The sequence below is a fragment of the Maylandia zebra genome, linkage group LG10 (genome assembly GCF_041146795.1).
Source record: "Maylandia zebra isolate NMK-2024a linkage group LG10, Mzebra_GT3a, whole genome shotgun sequence".
Lineage (NCBI taxonomy): Eukaryota > Metazoa > Chordata > Actinopteri > Cichliformes > Cichlidae > Maylandia > Maylandia zebra.
The window spans coordinates 20,354,274-20,373,199 of record NC_135176.1 but is presented as its reverse complement, the minus strand read 5'-3'; the positions used below and the strand labels follow the sequence as shown (position 1 = coordinate 20,373,199).

At 42.0% G+C, this 18,926-nt stretch overlaps 2 protein-coding genes and 1 non-coding gene across 15 annotated transcripts in view; all 3 read right to left on the bottom strand.

The window, feature by feature from the left end:
* Nucleotides 1–8,468: 8,468 nt before the first annotated feature.
* Nucleotides 8,469–12,640, bottom strand: LOC101469070 (CAAX prenyl protease 2). The gene is made up of 8 exons (XM_004550299.2): nucleotides 12,573–12,640; nucleotides 12,398–12,500; nucleotides 11,304–11,387; nucleotides 10,659–10,737; nucleotides 10,402–10,569; nucleotides 9,994–10,065; nucleotides 9,785–9,847; nucleotides 8,469–9,685 (listed from the first exon to the last, which is right to left on the bottom strand). The coding sequence occupies exons 3-8, from the start codon at nucleotides 11,361–11,363 to the stop codon at nucleotides 9,465–9,467; spliced, it is 663 nt and encodes a 220-aa protein (XP_004550356.2). The 5' UTR covers nucleotides 11,364–11,387; nucleotides 12,398–12,500; nucleotides 12,573–12,640; the 3' UTR covers nucleotides 8,469–9,464.
* A 449-nt stretch (nucleotides 12,641–13,089) lies between these two features.
* On the bottom strand, nucleotides 13,090–13,161 carry trnae-cuc (transfer RNA glutamic acid (anticodon CUC)). Its single transcript has one exon. It is a non-coding gene; the product is annotated as a tRNA-Glu (tRNA).
* A 1,388-nt stretch (nucleotides 13,162–14,549) lies between these two features.
* Nucleotides 14,550–18,926, bottom strand: part of LOC101467183 (EH domain-binding protein 1-like protein 1) — a 28,712-nt gene continuing 24,335 nt past the window's right edge. For 12 of the 13 annotated variants that reach the window (XM_076889315.1, XM_076889317.1, XM_076889318.1 and 9 more), the window contains 8 exons: nucleotides 17,998–18,068; nucleotides 17,784–17,832; nucleotides 17,625–17,677; nucleotides 17,147–17,267; nucleotides 16,094–16,193; nucleotides 15,930–16,003; nucleotides 15,679–15,793; nucleotides 14,550–15,511 (listed from right to left, as the gene is read on the bottom strand). In XM_076889315.1, the coding sequence (XP_076745430.1) occupies nucleotides 15,424–15,511; nucleotides 15,679–15,793; nucleotides 15,930–16,003; nucleotides 16,094–16,193; nucleotides 17,147–17,267; nucleotides 17,625–17,677; nucleotides 17,784–17,832; nucleotides 17,998–18,068 (671 nt within the window). In that variant the 3' untranslated portion in view covers nucleotides 14,550–15,423. The remainder of the gene's footprint in view (nucleotides 15,512–15,678; nucleotides 15,794–15,929; nucleotides 16,004–16,093; nucleotides 16,194–17,146; nucleotides 17,268–17,624; nucleotides 17,678–17,783; nucleotides 17,833–17,997; nucleotides 18,069–18,926) is intronic. The other variant, XM_076889316.1, reaches the window with a different exon arrangement.

Genomic DNA, 18,926 nt, shown 5'->3' with positions numbered 1-18,926 from the left:
AGGTATTGATTTCCGGACTGTGTTTTAGGAAGAGGACCCACACAATCAACAATGACATGTTCAAAAGGTTCCCCAACAACCGGGATGGGTTGTAGCGGAGCAGCGGGAATCGCCCGATTTGGTTTACCAGCAAGCTGACACGTGTGACACGAGCGGCAGAATCTTACCACATCAGATTTGAGACCAGGCCAAAAGAAATAACGGAGGACACGGTTATATGTTTTTGTGATTCCCAAGTGACCGGACATAATGTGGTCATGTGCCAAGCTTAGGACCTGGGGACGAAGCGACTGCGGAACAACAATCTGCTGCACTCCCTCATGGGTGCAGCCAGAACTGGGAGTCCAGTAGCGCATCAGCACCCCATCCTCAATAAGGTAGGACGCAGATCTCCCACTCTTAGGCTCTGTCACATACGCCCAACAAGATGACAAGCTCTCATCATTTTTTTGAATTTCTATAAGCTTGTCTTTATCTACTGACAGAGTCATAGTCTCCTCATCCGGCTGAAGTGATACAGAGACAGGGGTACCTTCACAGGCGGGTCGCAAGCTCAGTGGGTCTGAAGCGCTTAAGAAAAAGTCGCTAAGATCCACCAAGTCACCCTGTTTGCGTGCCTGCGCACGTGTCACAGCACACACAGGAAACAAAGGAACAGCATTTGATGTGGCACAAGCGAAACCACTATTATCTGTAAGTGGTATATCAACTACTTCTGGCGACGGAAAAACTGTGCAGCCAGCTAGATCGTTTCCCAAAATGATGTCAATACCTGCAACCGGTAACTGGGGTCGCACCCCAAGCTTAACCTCACCAGACAAAAACTGAGACGAAAGCTGCACCAAATGTAAAGGAACCCGTATTACACACATCCTAACTCCCCAGGCTAACACATCAGCCCCACAATAGGATTGAGCTGAAAACGGTAAAACCCCCTCACGAATGAGCGACTGTTTCGCACCAGTGTCTCGCAAAATACTGACAGGAGCCCGCCGATCTTCCCCTATCAAGGAAACAAAACCGTTTGACACAAATGGCTTAAACTCCTCATCTACTTTATCATTTTCGGGTACCATCACCTCCCCCAAAGGAGGAGGGTTTATCTGTAGAAGGTTTATTGGGGAAGGAGATGCACCCTTCCTGGTCATTTCTTTTCTTTTCAGAGCAGGGCAAACCGCAATAAGGTGTCCCTGCTCATGGCAAAAAAAACACACGCGGTTCTCAACGGATGAGGGGATGGCACGGCGGGTGCCCCTTGGAGACCATCGGGGCGGGCCACCGGAAGACGGAAAACTGTGAGCAGGAGCCGAAAACACCACTTTATGTGTCAACACAAACTCATCAGCCCGTATAGCAGCAGCGGCGAGAGTCGTAACCTTCTGTTCGTTTAAGTAGGTTACCACAGTGTCTGGTAGTTGATTTTTAAACTCCTCTAACGTCACCAACTCACGCAGGTCTTCCAAGGTTTTTACTTCTGTAGCATGACACCACTTATCAAACAGAGTTTTCTTTTCTCTGGCAAACTCCACATAGGTCTGGTTGGCGGATTTTTTCCCATCCCTAAATCTCTGCCTGTAAGCCTCTGGCACAAGCTCGTAAGCGCGCAGGACAGCAGCCTTCACCGTATCATAGTCAAAACTGTCCTCCAGAGAAAGAGCGGTGCATACCTCTTGAGCTTTCCCCACCAATCTACATTGGAGTAAAAGAGACCACACATCCTTTGGCCAGTGCAGCGCACCTGCGATACGTTCAAACACTGTGAAATACGAATCCACCTCAGTTTCCCGAAACGCCGGCACCATTTTGATGTGTTTACTCACATCAAAACCACCACCTGGCATCGGGGCCGGTGGCTGCGGAGATGGCGACTGCGGGGATGATGACTCCGGGGAGGGTACCTGCGGGGATGGTGACTGCGGGGCTAACCGAGGTACAGGAGGACTGGCAGACACAGAGGCTCCCCTCTCTACCTCCAGAGCCCTGATCCTCAAGTGCATAGCGTCCACCTCCAACTGCTGTTTCTTTAGCTCCACCTCCTTAATGCGCAGCGTTAACCGCAGCTCCTCCACAGAAGGGCTAGGTGGAAAAGGGAGATTTTTCAGTGGGGCAGAAACACCAGCAACAGCCCCCAGCTCAACCCCCCCTGCAGGACCCGGCTCACCAAACAACCCCCTGTCCGTCAACTGGACACACAGGAGCTCCCTAAGCTCTTTCTTCTTCGCAGTCAACGGCACAGTCACATCAAAGAATTCAGCAACAAGCAAGAGGTCAGCCTTTTTACACCTGTCCAACTTCTCCGCAGACGGGCTCAGAGTGAAGTCCTCCAACTTAAACTCCATCCTAACACACACACACACACCCCCCACACAAGAAAAAACCGCCAACCAAGAAAACAAGCCACAAAAAGAACCATCCCGGACGAGCCCCCAATATGTTACGTTCTGGTCCCGGCAAGCAATCAAACGCAACAAAAGTTTTGCCCCACTCACTTCCCACCCACGCACAAACCCCAACAAAGACACCTTTGTCAAGTATTTAAGCAGCCATTTATTTTCATCGGCAGTGAGCAATGCCAAAACAATAAACAAAACCCCCTAAAACCCACTCCCTACACTTCCCTAGAAAAAAACAAAAACAAAAACAAAAGACAAGTCTCTTACCTAATTACCTAACGAAAAACAGGAGAAAACTTGTTCAACAAAAGAAACGGCTTCTCACGCCTACTAGGCTGCGACAGTGAAAGTTATACAGCAAAGGTACAAAAAAAAAAGTGACCGCCACTTGTTAACCTATTTACAATTATTTACATGGCAAGGCTAGAGGTACACGTGAATACTCCAGCCTGCACTACAATAACAACACACACAACTCCGTGATCGAGTCAACGGGGTTCCCCAAAAGCACTGCCAGGTGTCTGTCATCCGGACGTTAAGTACTGGAGGTGGTCCATCAATTATCCAGTCCGAGGATAGGTAAAGACTCCACCCGGATACTTAGCAGCCACGCCTAGGTGTCCACCTTCTAGGAGAGGGAAAAAGAAAGAAAAGGGAAAATACCACCAACCATCCTCCGGTGGGATGCACAATACCAACAAACACATCACTGGGTCATAACAGGCACAAACAGCTATCAGCTGAAAGTCCACCATGCACAAGACTGTTGAACTGCTGAAAGCTAAAACACTGTATGGATGCTCATCGTGTTTCTTTGTGGGAAGCTTGACCTGCCACATGTCAATTACAAGCAGCTTTATGTCATTGCTTCACTCTCCAACTTTCCTCTTGGTCTGGCGTAAAAAGGCTTTTTGATACAAATTTAAACATGAAAGCATGATTTCACCTCTGTAGCCTCTTAACAAAGGATGATGGGATGGAAAAGTCACACTGCATTCAAAGTTGAACTTATTAGCTACACATTGTGTGGCTAATCCAAGCCACACATCCAAGCTCGTGTTTTCCCAGTGTACAGCAGATGAGTCGGCTGGCTGTGCTGTGATTGTGTTGGCAGGCAGACCATACACAATCTTACTATTCAGCAGTCTTTTCCAGTTATGTAACAACCACTGGAACTTGGGGGAGAACAAACATAAAACCTCAGGATCCTGGAGAACCTAAAGAGCCTTTCGATCTTGTTCCCCACCTCCCTTTCCTCCTTTTCAACATCCCTCATCCTGCTCCTGTCTCCCCACTTCTCCTGCTTTTCTTGGACTACCCCAACACTCAGCTGTTTCTCCCTTTCCTTATTATTCTTTCATTCCCCGTGTCTCTCCTTTATTTTTCTTTGAATTCTTTTGCTTTCCCCCCTCTCCTTCTTCTCCTCAGGTTTAGCTATTTGAGCAACCAGATCAGCAATCTTTTCTCCAGAACCCCAGTTTTCACCCCAAACTTCTGTTTATTCAATCATGGAGCCTGATTAGCCCCGCCCCCTGGCCTTATAGCCCCGCCCCAGAGACAGATTCCAGAATTGTAATTGACAGAACAGACAAAACCTCTCCTTTCCATAGCCCTGCACTCCCAATCCCCCCTCTTCACATTAATCTAAACACAGTGTGTCTAAGACGTCTAATGGAACATACAGAGCTCTTGATTTAATATGTGCAGCCCCCTAGGTCACAGCTTACTTTCTACCTCCTTGACTCCGAGCCGCTTGCCACATATCATTACTGGCTCTGATACATTCTCAGATTCTGGATTCCAAGCAGCTGAACTGTACCTTCCAGCTCCAAAACCTCTCCATTTCATTTTAACCACTAATTCATTTTTTAACAGCCCGGTAGATGTTCTTGATCTGATGTTCTTCTGTGGCCACTAAACCTTATATGTCTTATATGTATTACACACTTTGGGCTCTTTTTTCCATACGGAAAAGAACACGTGACATGAATTTTAATAGACTGCAAGAAGCTCACATCTCCCCTCAGCAGGTAAAATTTTCACCAAATTCCTAATAAACAAATGCAAATGCCAGCTGAAGCTAAATGCAGTGCCAGTGTTGATGCTTGCACACGAGCACAATGAAAGAAAGACAGAAATCTTACTTTTGTGAACATGAGTGTCTGCACCAAATTCCATTCCAGTCTGAGTTTGTTTCACTTAAAAATCACAGATGTGAAGCTCACGACAAACAAAGGGATTGCCAAAGTCAGCACAGTTCATGCGGTTGAACCTGTGAACTTTGACCTTCCAGGGATAAGCCAAGACTTCTGGGGACCATAAATATATGGACACTAAATCATGGAATGGAATCCAGTAGTTGTTTGGCTTGAAACACTTAAAAACAATTAAACAGTTACTTCACCTTCACTAGGATCCCCTTTTTTTAAATGTGAAATATTCTCTCAGATGAAAGGACGAGCCCAAAAAGTGTTATTTTGAACTCGCTGGACTAAACTGTGTCTGTTCTCCCAGAAGGCTGTTGGATGGATCAGTGAGTCAGTAGGATAAATCTGGGCAGATACATTGAAAGAGCCCCAGATGCTTTAGCGGAGCTGCTCAGTGTCAAACAGATCACCCTGCAGTTATACTGAGGAACTTTCAGGTGTGAGTGTGAGAGCAAGGCATTCCTGGCAGAAGAGAGCTCTGCTGGAAATGCCTTCACCCACATGGATTTTTACATTTAAGGACTGGTTGCTTTTGCACAAGAATCTGTCAGTAAATGGAACATAGAGTGCTGTATATAGAAACGTTTAATTCTTATGTTGTGACATAATTGAAATATATAAAAACGCAAGGCTTTAAATGCTAATAGAGGCTTTTTGGGACTAAACAAATTAGTTATGCCTCTGTTCCTGAGCTCGTCTGATGCCAGTGAAACTGTTTAGTTATTTCCTCATGGTCTTGGGTCACGGGAGTACAGAATCGCACCACTCAGGCCTGTTGCAGCATCTGTGCCATATCAAGTAGAGCAGGACACGTCACGTTGTTCATTTTTCCCAACCGCTGGTGTTTTAAGACACACACACACACACACACACACACACACACACACACACACACACACACACACACACACACACACACACTGAAACAATTAGCAGTGGCCTTGTGGTTAAATAATAGACTGTAGGCATTCCTGGTAATTTCAGTGGAGGAAAAAGAGGATACTTTTATCCACTTCTTCTACAACGTCCACATGCTTCATCTTTCACAGCAGACACAGATGCCCTCCATCCACACCCACACTGTCAACAAATCTATACCACAAACGTCTGAACCGACCTGGGTTGCTCTCCAGTTGTTAAATCGAGAGGAGATCAATTCCCGTTGGTTATAGTCTTCAATTACTGGATGCATCGGCTAAAAATGTATGGACGGCTGCAAGTCAGTAAATAAGCATTGAAGCTATGTCAAAGCAGTGAAGGTGTCTCATTTGATTTTTAACCTTTACGTATTAATAGTTAAATCATCACACAGTGCAAACATCGCCTCAACTACAAGCTGAAAATGCTAAAAAGTTCCTTCATTACTTGCTTACATGAAAAACAAGATAAAACATTCTCCACCAAACTCTGCAGGTAAAAAAAAGAAGCTTAGCATAGCGAAATAAAAAGGAACATGAGTAGCAAAGGATAAGGAGGCAATGATTTATGTATTATTAACTGCAATAGGAGTCAGCTGCATGTACAGAATCACACATGTATAAACAAACCTCAGACAAACAGCGAGTCAAGGTTTAAAAACTGCTGAGAGGCAGAATGGGAGGACAGAAAACTGGGAGAGGATAATTCCTGAAAGATTATTTCTTTACCAGATGACAGGCTCAGCTTTTCCATAGACACACGCATGCACGCATGGACGACACTTCTCTGCTCTGCATTTCACGATACAGTAATATTTCTCCAGGGAGGGAGCATTCGTGTGTGCGCGCGTGTGTGTGTTTGTAATGGCAAAACCATCAACTGCGAAAAGAAAGGAGAGGACACAAAAGGAGAAACAAAGAGACAGACGGGCGTCTGATGTGTAGAACGGTCATGTGTCTGACTCATTTCTGCACCGTTTAATATCCTGGAAACTTCACATTTTGCACACATCCACGTCCCTCATTTGATCCGGGCTCATTTTCCTACTCTTTTTCTCCCAAAAAACAGCTTTTCTACAGTAAATAAGAAAAAAAGAAGTCTAAACAAAGTAAATCACTCCCTAAAACAATGCAAAAATATGCATTTTCCCTCTGCTGTCTTTGTTTAATACTCCCAGCAATGAAGCAGGTTCCACCTTTTTCTTTCAGAAGCTTCTTACAAAAACCTGCTGCCAAGTTTGAGTCAGTGCAGCAATGTCCCACAAATTTAGTAGACCTTGTTGAGCTGGAAAGATGCCAAGGATCACTGAGTTGAAATGTAGGAAAGCGAAGCAGGGAAGGAGCATGCTGACAAATGAGCAGTCTATCCCTGAATAAATAAAGATCTGGGGAAAAAAAAGCTTTTTTAATCCTTTTAAATCTGAAATATTCAATCCATCCAAGCGTGACACCCGCGGCTGACGCTACAACGTGAAAAGGAGATGCTTGTATATCATACATCATGAGCCGTGTGTCATTTTCAGGTGCAGACAGCTGCAGTCGGATAAAGCTACAAAACTGCCCAGCGCCAAACACTAAAGGTGAAGCTGCAATGCTGTGGTATCGGCGACAGGATGAGATTGACTTATGAAGTGATTTTGGTTTGGAAAAATGTGTAAGAGTGAAGGTAGGGCGTATTTTTGTTCTATCTCTTTTCTGTGTTTCATTTTGAAGATGATCCCTAGTCCCCATCTTAGCCAGCAGCACTTTGAAACCAGTGTTACTTGCCCAGCTGAAACGTTAGTCAGGGTTCAAATCTGTTAATATTGTAGGTGCAGTATACTGTTGCCTTATGTGCACGATTTAATGCCAATTTGAGAATGAATTTGGATGCAAAAGCATTTTGAATGCTCAGTGTAGTTAAACGTGGCCTTAATACTTAAGTCAGTATGTTTTTGGATAGAGATGCATTTTTTTGGAGTTTTGCCTCTGTACACCACCACAGGTGATTTTAAATCAAACAATATAGATGTGATTGAAGTCAGATTTGTATTTATTTTATTTTTTAAAGCTTTCATTCAAGGGGTTTAACAAATGTATTGCATTTACCGTCCCCCCATTTAAGAGGGTTGAAAAGTAATTGGGTTACCATTGAAAAATATCCCATTTCTTTTCTTTAAAAAACTCTTGGGTTGCTTTGAGCCAGTATCTATTTCACCATGAAGCGCTGTCGAATCAGTTTTTGCAGCATTTGGATGAATCTGAGCAGAGTGTACAGCCTTGAACGCTTCAGTATTAATCCTGCTATTTCTACCAGGAGTCACTTCATCAAAAAAAAACCTCCACTAGTTACCTGGTTTCACTGAAAGCCATATATTATCATATCATAACATTACCTCCTCATGCCTGACACACTGTTTCTCTCCTTCTACTAACATTTCTCTTGCCATCGTTCTGGTAGAAGTTATACTTTGTTTCATCTGTCTAATATTTTTTTTTCTGAACTGTGCAGGCTCTTTTAGAGACTTCACCTCTACCTCCCAGAGAATCTTCTTACATTAGATATTGTAAAGTTGTTTTCCTTAACCATGGAAATAATTCTGTCATCATCCACTTTCATCTTCTGTGGTCTTTCAGGTCTGTTGGTGTTGCTGAGAGAACCAGTGCATTCATTCTTTTCAGAAATGTAACAGACTTTTGATTTGGCCACTTCAAAAGTTACAAATTAAACAGTTTGAAACAACTTCCAGTGTTACGTGTGCTACATTTATCATGAAAACAGGCCTCAGTGTGGCACGAACCTGCTTATGAGTCAACTGTCCAATTCATTTTGAGCTTCTGAAAATGGGGAACTGTACATAAAAAATGACTGTAATTCCTAAACAGCCAGTATAATATGTTTGTTAAAGCCTTTGAGTTAAAGCTGAAAGTCTGTGCTTCAATCACATGTTGATTGTTTGATTTAAAATCCACTGTGGTGGTGTGCAGAGGAACACTACAAAAATCTGATCTTTTTTTGCTGCAGGAGCGTCTGTACATGTGGTTAAACAGGCAGCCCGTATGCCAAAGGCTGTTTGTGTTCATATCTGCCACAGACCATCTCCTGCGTGTCATTTCCCCCACTTTTCTCCTTTTCCATCTAATAAAGGCTTAAAGAAAACCTTACCAGTTGAAATGGGATTCAAAAAAAACTTTAGTCAAGACCAGAGTTTACTGACTGAAGAACAGCTAAGATATGCATGTAGTACATGTGCAGAAACATGCGTGACTTTACCCCCACTGTTTTAATTTGTAAACATCTGTCTGACTCTTAATTGTCCAATGCAACCTTTAACCATTTCCACAGACCCTGAATGACCTCCTCTCCCTCATCTCTGCTACTTCACATTTTCAGTTTCCCTGGGGAAATACTTTAAGCTTCTTCCCGCTCCACTTTTCCTTTACATTTCTCCTCTTTCCTTTTCTCTGCCCACTCCAACCATTTTCCCTCACTTCTTTCTGTATTTACTGCTACAGCCTGACTGTCATAGCCTTATTTGTCCTAATAGCACACGTTTTAGTTGTGCCTCTCACTTTGGTTCCCTTTGTGTATTTTCTGGCAACATCGTCTGTGTTTGTGTCTGTCTCCATCGCTCTGTCTGCATGTGTTTTTTTTCTCAGCCATGCACACACACACACACACACACACACACACACACACACACCTCTTTTTCTCCCTTTTAACCGGGGAAAGTTGTACTGGCATTGAGTTTCAATACAGTAGGAAATATTTTTAACCATGCAGGAAATGTCTAAACTGCTCTAATCATTCTGCTCTCATGCTGACCCACCCACGCATAGACATATATACACGCATAGATTTTTAGTTTTGTTAAAAAGAAAAAAAAACAGCAACTTTTTACATCACAAAATGAAATCCAGAGTAAAAGAAGGAGAGCTGGAGCGCATTTAACTTAATTCGATTTCATTCAGCAAACCGACCCTGGAGGGGGAGCCAGGCTGCAGATGGGAATGGGACCATAAAAGTACTGGTCTGTCAGCGGGAAGAGCAGCACCAGAAACAGCAGGCCTCCCATCAGATATGAGAAGAGCAGAGCTGAACTGTGAGGGTGTTGCAGGGCAGAGCTGATGTCAGGCAGGCCCTGACTGTTGCAAAATGAATGGCACAAAACTGGACCGACAACATGCCCTTAAAAAACCCCAAAACAAAACAAAGATTTCAGATGAAATGGGTTGATTATCGTAGGCTAATGAGTGACCAAATTATCGTATAGATCACATATCTTACCAGTTCTCATGAATATAAAGGCAGTAAAAGCACCAAAAACAGTTGTGTACAAGAACTGCATCCCTGTGAGAGAAAAAAAGATGCGATCAAAGTGCTCAGTTTTAGTTTTATCAGTCCATGTCACATAAAGATGATCAAAATCAAGCTAAAAGAAATGAGTCACCTTGCTCTGATCATGACAACATGGTTTGCCTTTTCAGCTAACTGACCTGCCACCAGAAGGATGACACTCATGCTCTCTTTCCCAAGGCGTCGCTCCTCTATGACATGGTGGAAATGAGCTAAAATGAGGCAGTTGACATTAAAGGCAGTCAAACCAAATGTAATGTAACACTTGCAAACATAGATTTGGAAGAAAAAATGAGGCACAAAATGCAACATTTATTATTCTCTCCTCCTTGGTGCAGAGGAAGGGTGGCGACTGGATTGGACAAAAGAGGGTGAATATGGAGCTGCCAGGCAGGAGGAAAAGAGGAAGATCACAGAGAGCGTTCATGGATGTAGGAACTGCTGGGAGAAGAAGAAGTCTCTCGAACTTGGTGTTAAAATTTAATCTGAAATAGTTCAAATATATGCAAATATGGTTTTTTTTTCTGTTTGAAAACTTTTTCACATACCAACTCCAAAGAACAGTGGAGCGGTGACGATAGCGCCTGTGGGTCCCGTGCAGGGCACCAACATAGGAAGCATGGCCCCTCTGAACACCAGCTCCTCTGTCACTGGTGCCACCACCTGGTTTCTGAGCCACACTGCGTCCCCCGCACACCGCCTCCATGACTGAACATCTGGGAGAAGTGCATGAAAGCACACATGTGCAGCTCTCTGATTCCAGTTAACCCAACATAACATTCAGTTATTATAGAGACAAACGTACCCAGTGCACACTGCATTTCCCCGGTGAAGCCTTTGGGGTTGTCTATAGCGGAGTGAACCAGTGGGCCGAGATAAAAAACCTGACGTGGGAGAGTAAAACCAGTTGTTTATAAAATCTAGAGGATGTAAATTTAAAAAAAAAAGATTAAACTGGAAACTACAGGGTACATTTGTCAGTGTGTGGTTTAAACTCGCCCATGGGGATATTACTGCAGAACGTAGACATTTAATGGAAGTTGCAAAGCTAAGCTGAGGCCACGCTTAGCAGGAATGGAAATAAATCTCTGAAATGTCAAGCATGCCTCAGCTAAGCATAAATATATTGCTGTATGAGAGAAACGGGATCTACAGATTACTGTTTGAAGCTACTGAAAGACTCATTGACTATGGTTTTCTTCATTTCTGACAAATCTTATGTTAATGATGTAAATGTAAATAAATCCTGGGTTTTCATCTGTAAGTATTTAATGTGCGCTACATATAAAACTTCAGAGATATTTGTGCCCTCAGTTAAGCAATTTGAAATCAGTACTATTCTTTTCCATCTCTAATGAAGCAAAATGTTACAAATGTATGCTAAACAAAATTTATATTAATATTTTGAATGCAGAATCAAGTTAATCAGATATGGGATCCCCTGACTTACCATAGTAAGTAATAAAGGTAATATGGATGCAGCAACCAAACCGTCCATGCGAAGTCCCATCAACTCCCACACAGACACGTCCGCCTGAAGGGCAAAATGTGTTTTAGAAACCGTGAGAATGACGTTTAAACGAGTCACTGAAGTGAAACGAGTCACCGAACTTCATGTGGCCTTCAGATTAGCTCAAGAACAGTGTGGAGAGAGTTTCATTGAATGGGTTTCCATGGCCGAGCAGCTGCATCCAAGCCTCACATCACCAAGAATAATGCAAAGTGTCATATACAGTGGTGTTAAGCACTCCGCCACTGGACTCCAGAGCAATAGCGACGTGCTCTGTGGATGATGGACAATCCGATGGGTCTGGGTTTGGTGGTTGTCTGACTGCATTGCGCCAAGTGTAAAGTTTGGTGAAGGGGGGATTATAGTCTGGGGTTGTTTTTCAGTTGGGCTGAGCCCCTTAGTTCCAGTGAAAGGAACTCTTAATGCTTCAGCATATCAAGACATTTTCATGCTCCCAACTTTATAGGAAGAGTTTGGGGACGAGGGTGACTCCTTCCTGCTCCAACAGGACTGCGCACCAGTGCACAAAGCAAAGTCCATAATGACATGGATGAGCAAGCTTGGTGGGGAAAAACTTAACTGGCTTACACAGAGTCCTGACCTCAAACTGATGGAACACCTTTGGGATGGAAGAATGGTCAAAAATTCCCATAAACACTTCTTCTGTGGAAAGCCTTCCCAGAAAAGTTGAAGCTGTTATAGCTACATCATAGCAACATCACATTAAACCTTACGGATATTTCAAGTTCAAGTTGAGTTTGAAGAAAAAAAAGCAAATACTTTTGGGAATATTGTTCATAACATTTAATTTTAGATGAGCAGTAATCACAGATTTGATTTGATTGGTATAGATTACTGATGGAAAAGATCCTTTACAAAGGTAACAATCGGGACAAATAAACAAACAGATTCAGAATTGAACGATAGGTGGAGTTTAAATTGTCACAGAGTTGAGTTAAACTCATAGTGCTGAAACTTGTCGGGTCACAAGGTAAATCCTCCAGGGGAAATGTTACTATCTACAGTATACTCACCTTGACATCAGCCCAGTGTATCCATGTCTTCACAACTGCAGGTGACACTACAGAGACCAGCAGCACACTAGCACAGCGACGCTTTATCACACTGGGATGATCCCTGCACGCACAGTTTAAGTTTAGTTGTCTGGCCTAACAGCACTTCTCTCATGCCTGTTGGTGAGCTGTATACCTTGGTGAGCTGCTTCTCCAGACGTACAAACTGCCAACGTAGAGACCAGCCAAGAATAGGCAGCTCAGGAAACACCTCGGGTGGGTGTTCTCTACCTGCATGACAAACGTGAGGGTTTGCAATCACAACTTCAGCTGGTTCTCCAGCTAAGCGGCGGCTAACAAAGGAGTGCAGGTTCACCCCGCTTTGGATCGGCTCGATCCTGTCAGTTATTTCAGATTAGTGAGTCCTGGTGATTAGCTGATTAGCTCTAATGCTCTATGAAGTCCAGTAACTGCACGCAAAAAACAAGCTCATTCAGGTAAACGGTACGAGTGTAAACAAGACTACGTGCAAACAAACATAATACATAACAGTAAATATTCAGTTTTGGTTATGACTCAATATTTTTATACTAGGGTCAGAGATAAAAAAAAAAAAAAAAAAAACAGGTGAAGCTTAGCCTCTCCGTGCCAGTAGAAGTAGTTGTGTAATTGGAAAACAAACATGTAGCCATCATAGAACACGAAAAAGCTAGTTCCCTGACCGGGAATCGAACCCGGGCCGCGGCGGTGAGAGCGCCGAATCCTAACCACTAGACCACCAGGGACATGCTGGAGATCGTTATTCTGCACCTTACATCCAATCGCATACAGAAAACGATTTTCATGCCTCTATTAAGATCTTTTGGGGCTGCATCAGTTTACATTTGCTCTTTGCTGTGTTCGTGCAGTAGTACTAAACAGTGGCTCTGACTTATAATTTCTTTTATTAAACTGATTTTTGTTAGCTGATTTATCAGTATCAGTCTACACGTCAAATAGATTATACAATGCCAAAAATATATAGTTAAGTGTATATAGTCACATTTTAATTCATCAATATCTTTGGTTATATTGATAGTCTGCAGTCAGCAGGATTTACGAAGGTCTTATAAATAAAATAAAGAAATTACATGTTTTGTAAGAATCTTTATGACTCTGCGTTATTGTTCTTCTGTGTTCTACATTATAATCAATCCAATCGTTTTTGGCACTTAAAATATATTTATACAACTGTTATGTTATGGTTGTTGCTTCCCTCTTTGCCAGATCTCTTCTGAGAAAGACATTTTTTTATGTTAATGAGAGTATCATATTCATAAATAAAGCATAAATAATTGCCAGAAACTGATTGCAGCTTCTACTCTGTGGCAGAAATGATCTTTCTGGCTTAAAGTGGCTCGATCCCATTCACAAGAGATATATTTGACATATGTTTTACATATTAAAGGCCAACAAGTCATTTACAACCGTTTAAATACCGCCAATCATAAATACTGGAAATCACTTATTGGCAGACGGTCAAAGCTGGCCCACTGGACAACTTTGGAAACTTTAAAGAAGAGCATACATTTTGGCCTTTTAACTAAAAGAAAAAGGTTGTTTTTTATGCATAAACAATAGCTTTCTGTTTTATAATTACAGGGCAGTCTGGGAAATAACTGTACACTGTTAAAACTGTTAAAATTACACTTTCCCCCCTTCTTATGTTAAGATATCTCAGAGATCACATGTGTAGTTAAGCTTCTCTACACTGGTCCAACCAACTTAACCCTAGTGGGCTGTATGTGGCCCATGATGTAAAATGAGTTTGACGTCTTTGGCTTAACAATTTAAGTAATTTCCTCACAGCTGGATTGCCAGTTGGAGATGCATTACCAAACCTCATTTGAGACACACCAAGCAAGGTAAAAACAGATATTTACCCTGAAGTGTTGTTAAATTTAGATTTCAGCTGTATTGATCACTATCCAGCAATGTCTGTTTTGTGATCACTGCAGCATCACATTAGGGGATATTTTTGTAGCGTCCAATGCCTTTATGCTATTATGTGCACAGGGTGATTTTAGCATGTTACGATTATACATTAGGATCATATTACAGTTACTGCCCTGGGTTACATAATCTATGAAGTGTGATGAAGACTAAGTGATGAAAACAGTCATGACAGATGAGCAACCAGCCGATATGTTTTTATTTTCATCATCACAAACATCCTCGATTCATTATACGCAGCTACAGTATGAATACATAGTGGTGCTGTGGAGCACAGTGCCACTTTATTAGCACACCTCCATAAGCATGCATGCAGTAGTCGACACAGAAATGGAAAGCACTTTGATTTCTGTGAATATTGCAGACGTGAGCAATCACATCCACAAAGACTGCAAGTTACCAAGGTGTAACTTTAGGCTGGAAACATCTTTGAGCTCCATGAGGCTGCAGGGGGTCATCCTGAATCTGAAAACACGTATCCTCCGCTAACAACATTGGGCATTCGAGTCCAGCTCATGACTTACCACATACTATTTTGATATCCAAAATGCTCGGGCGTGTTTATGGACTTTTTCCTCGGGGAAGTGACAAGTAGGGTGACATTACTAGAAACCTGCAGATTACAAACAACTGTAAACTAAACTTCCCCTCAAGGCTGCAAATATTTTGGCCTCGTTTTTCACAATGGAGGATAAGCCAGTGTTTGAATACTGAAAGTCACAGATTAGAAACAGAAACACACAAAAAGCAAATGTGCAATAGATGTAAAACAGTCAGATACATAATTTAAATAAATAAAAATAGGTGAAAAGAATCAATCAATACTTATATATTAAGACACACTTAAAATAATGAACACTTGAATTTCTTTTTTTTTTTTTATCAGAGAAGATGACATATGTTTTGCAGTGTCAAACTCAGAGCAGTCCTCAAGGCACTTTAAATACAAGAAAATACAGAGCCCCAGCATCCTTAAAAAACAGCTTTCTATTTTTAAAAAAAGTACTCTTTTGGGGCTTTGGAGTAAAAGCCGTTTGTGCTTGTCCTCACTCGTCTCACTGTAACACACATTTTTCTTTGTTGCTGTATTTTCTCCTCCTCATTTCGAGACCACGCTCCAGACGCTCATCCTCCTCCAAGGCCCTGCAAACACAAAAGCACGGTACGGTGCTGAGCTCATGGATATCTGCACCCCTCTATCATAGATAGGCATAAAGATCCAAATAACAAACTAATCTCTTTTGTTTTTTGGATGTATAATCTTCCTGTAACCCACTTTGTCTCTTTCACATAACCCTACATATACTGACCGTCTCTCCTTGGTGTCGATATCCCTGATGATCTCGTCCCTTTGGTTGACCAAAGACACCAGCTCCTGGAGGAGCAGCTGCTCCCTCTGCTGCTGAGCGGGTGACTTCTGCCAGTCTGCACAAAAAGCAGCACTCAAAAAGATCAAATTCATTGTGTTTTAATTTTTTTTTACCATTTAGATTTGTATTATTATCTGTAAATCATTTTGACTGATATTGTACAGATTACTTGTTTCCACTACTTTAATGACCTTCAATAGCCATGATTACGCGCAGTTCTCTGGTCAGAAGGTCAAATCTCCTCTCCAGATCCTGCTCCTCTTGTCTATAGATGCAGTTAAGAACAAGTCGGTTTAAAACAAATGTAAAATATACGTATATGAGTATGTGTATACTGATATGTGGGAGGTCTTACAGCAGTTCCAGGTTGTCTTGTCTGCGGATCAGAGCGTTCTTCTTGTTTACCAGAGTGAACCACTCCTGGATCAGTCTCTCCTCTTCATCACGGTCACTTCCTGCAACAGCAGAGAAAAGACATGAAAGCTTGTGAATATTTGAATACAGATAAAGATAAAGATCATTAAACATAAAGATCCACATGCAAGATACTATTTAACAACAAAAAAAAGTGTAAACTAGACAGAGCTGGATCTGGAATTTATTTCATTATAATCACAAGTAGAAGGCAGGTTAGCATCATGGCTGAGGAGGGTATTCATCTGCATGCAGGTCAGGAGATTTAAGGTTCGGTTCAATTTAGTTCATCTTTTTATGCATTTACATGTATATTTTTTGGCGTCTTATAGTGCCACCTTCCCCTCTTACAAGCACTCGGTGATGTTGGAGAGGAAGAACTCCCTTTTGACAAGAAGAGACCTCTAACACAGGCCTGCTCCTGAACTCCTTCAGTAAAATATATAAATCCTGTCCTTCTACTACTTCCTGCAAAATACTGCATTAATTCTAAGATTCATCTTCTTACTTTCAAGTCTCTCCATAACCCTGCACCTCTGTATCTCACCGATCTTCTGCACATTGTCACAGCTTGCTCTACTCCACTCTGGGATCCTCCACCTCCACCATCCTCTGTTAGACCCCAGTTAGAGCTTTCAGACGATTGTCAGCTCGTCTTTGAAACTTTTTCATTCTCTGATGTGTTTTTAATCGCCATATACTCGATTTTGTTATTTCATTGATTGTAAGATGTCCTTGAGTGCCCTGAAAGGTGCCTATTAATACAATATATTATTATTATTATTTTATTATTATTATTATTAACAGAACAATGTTCAGGGAGGGGCAGCCACCTGCTATGACCAGGGGATAGGGAAGAGAAAACAGGAGTAATCCAGTGATGACACATAACTGCAACCACTTAATCAATGCAAAAGTCCATTGGATTAAATCTGCTTAGTGAATTCTGCACCGTTCACTTCTTGCTTATCAGAGGTTTAATTAAGTGACTCACCTGTTTCCATGAGACTTCGCAGTCGTCTCTCCACCACTGCAGCTCTGCTGTCGATGTGCTTCTGTTCTGTCTCCAATGCTGCCAGCTCACTCAACACATACTGGCTGGTGTCCTGCAGAGACTGACCACAAGCCACCATCATACACGTACAAAGACACGCAGACGAATAGAGGCAAACACACACAACCACACACGAACATACAGAATGACGACAGAAAGCCACAAACAGAGGAAGAAAAGAGAGCAACAGAAAGAGGGGGTCGGACAGCAGAAAGGGGAGGGGGACATACGAAGAGAAGCAGAAGAAGAGGGTCAAAAAGATTAGAGAGGTCAAAGGATGGAGAATATAAGATGTGAATGATGAACTGGACAGCTGTTATTCAGTACTTTTTGGAGCCATCAATTAATAATGATGTGAGAATCAAAATGATATAGAAATGAAATAAAGAACAGAAAAGGGGAAGAACACATGACTGACCATTGTTTCCTCGTCTTGTTTTGGAGGCTGGGGCTCATCTGCACGCTGAAACTCTGCAAGAATTGAAATACACAAATCAGAGTAGGGAAAAAAGTGAGGGAAAGAGTGCTAAAACAAATGCTTCAAATGTTAGAAAAGGCTTACTCTGCAGGCTCATACCTGTATTACTCGTGTTTTCTGTTGCAGAGTTAGACATTGTATTTTCATCCTGGAGAAGAAATATAAAACTTTCATATAGCTACAGTAAAGCAGATGTATAAAGTTAAACAGAGGTGAAAATGCAAAGTAAAAATTGAGAGTGTTTCACGTATTTTTTGGCCTGAAAAGTTTGTTTGCTGATGGAAATAATAAAGGAAGAAAGACAAAGTGTTACCTGAGCCGGCCCAGGCTTGACTACCTTTGTAAGAGACCGTGGGGGCGGGACTGGAGTTATGGACTCCTCCACTAAAAGCAGGACAGACAAATGATTACATGTTATATTTCTTTAATTGTTTTAAGGCCTCAGAAAACTTGGTACAGAGTATTTATCCATATGTACTTAATCCAGTAAAATGAAAAGCCAAAGAAAGAACTATCAAAGTGAAAGTAAAACATGTATCTGAATCTGCTCCATTGACACTTTGTGGATGTCTGTGATTACCAGGAGCCACAGCAGAAAATAATGCCCTAATGGTCATGACATATTAAATATTACTACATCGTGATTGAAGCACAGATGTACATGACATCACTTACTGGATGTCCTAACTGGATGCCGACCAGGCCAAACCATTGATAACAGCACAGGAAGGAAAAAGGCTGAGATGGTTTTCTCACATATGAACTCATCAGAACTTTTCCAACTTTGACAGAACACGCAGAGTTAATGCCAGACCTCATCGCTCATGAATCTATTTGAGATAACGTGTCTCCAGGGACATTCAGGAGTTTCAAATAAGAATAATAAATTTCACAGCTGTTCTACTGGGACTAATATTTATAGCCAAAATGAATATTAAACACATTTGCACTAAAAAGGCACATCTGGTATCTCTGGGAACCAACAAAAATCTTAAGTGAGGCATTGTGAACTTGATTTATTGATCTGTTTTCTGTGCCTCTTGTTGCCTTAGCTCTAACTTTGCTACTTCACATTCCTAAGTTACCCTGGGAAACACTAGTGTTTCCACCTTTGCTCCTTTCCTTTCTGCTCTCCTCGCTGTTTTTGCTCTTTTTTTTAACCCAGGTTTATGGTGTGAAAGGGCTTGCATAATAAAAAGTTTTTAACTATGCCTGCACAGTTTGTTATGGTAAGACAACAGA

What these genes read in the sequence shown, in the direction of transcription:
- LOC101469070 (XM_004550299.2), bottom strand. Translation starts at nt 11,363, where the DNA reads ATGGGACTTCGCATGGACGGTTTGGTTGCTGCATCCATATTACCTTTA. An exon ending in TACCTTTATTACTTACTATG is followed by an intron (nt 10,738 to 11,303) that starts GTAAGTCAGGGG and finishes CTCCCACGTCAG; the next exon opens with GTTTTTTATCTCGGCCCACT. An exon ending in TCCACTGTTCTTTGGAGTTG is followed by an intron (nt 10,066 to 10,401) that starts GTATGTGAAAAA and finishes GCCTCATTTTAG; the next exon opens with CTCATTTCCACCATGTCATA.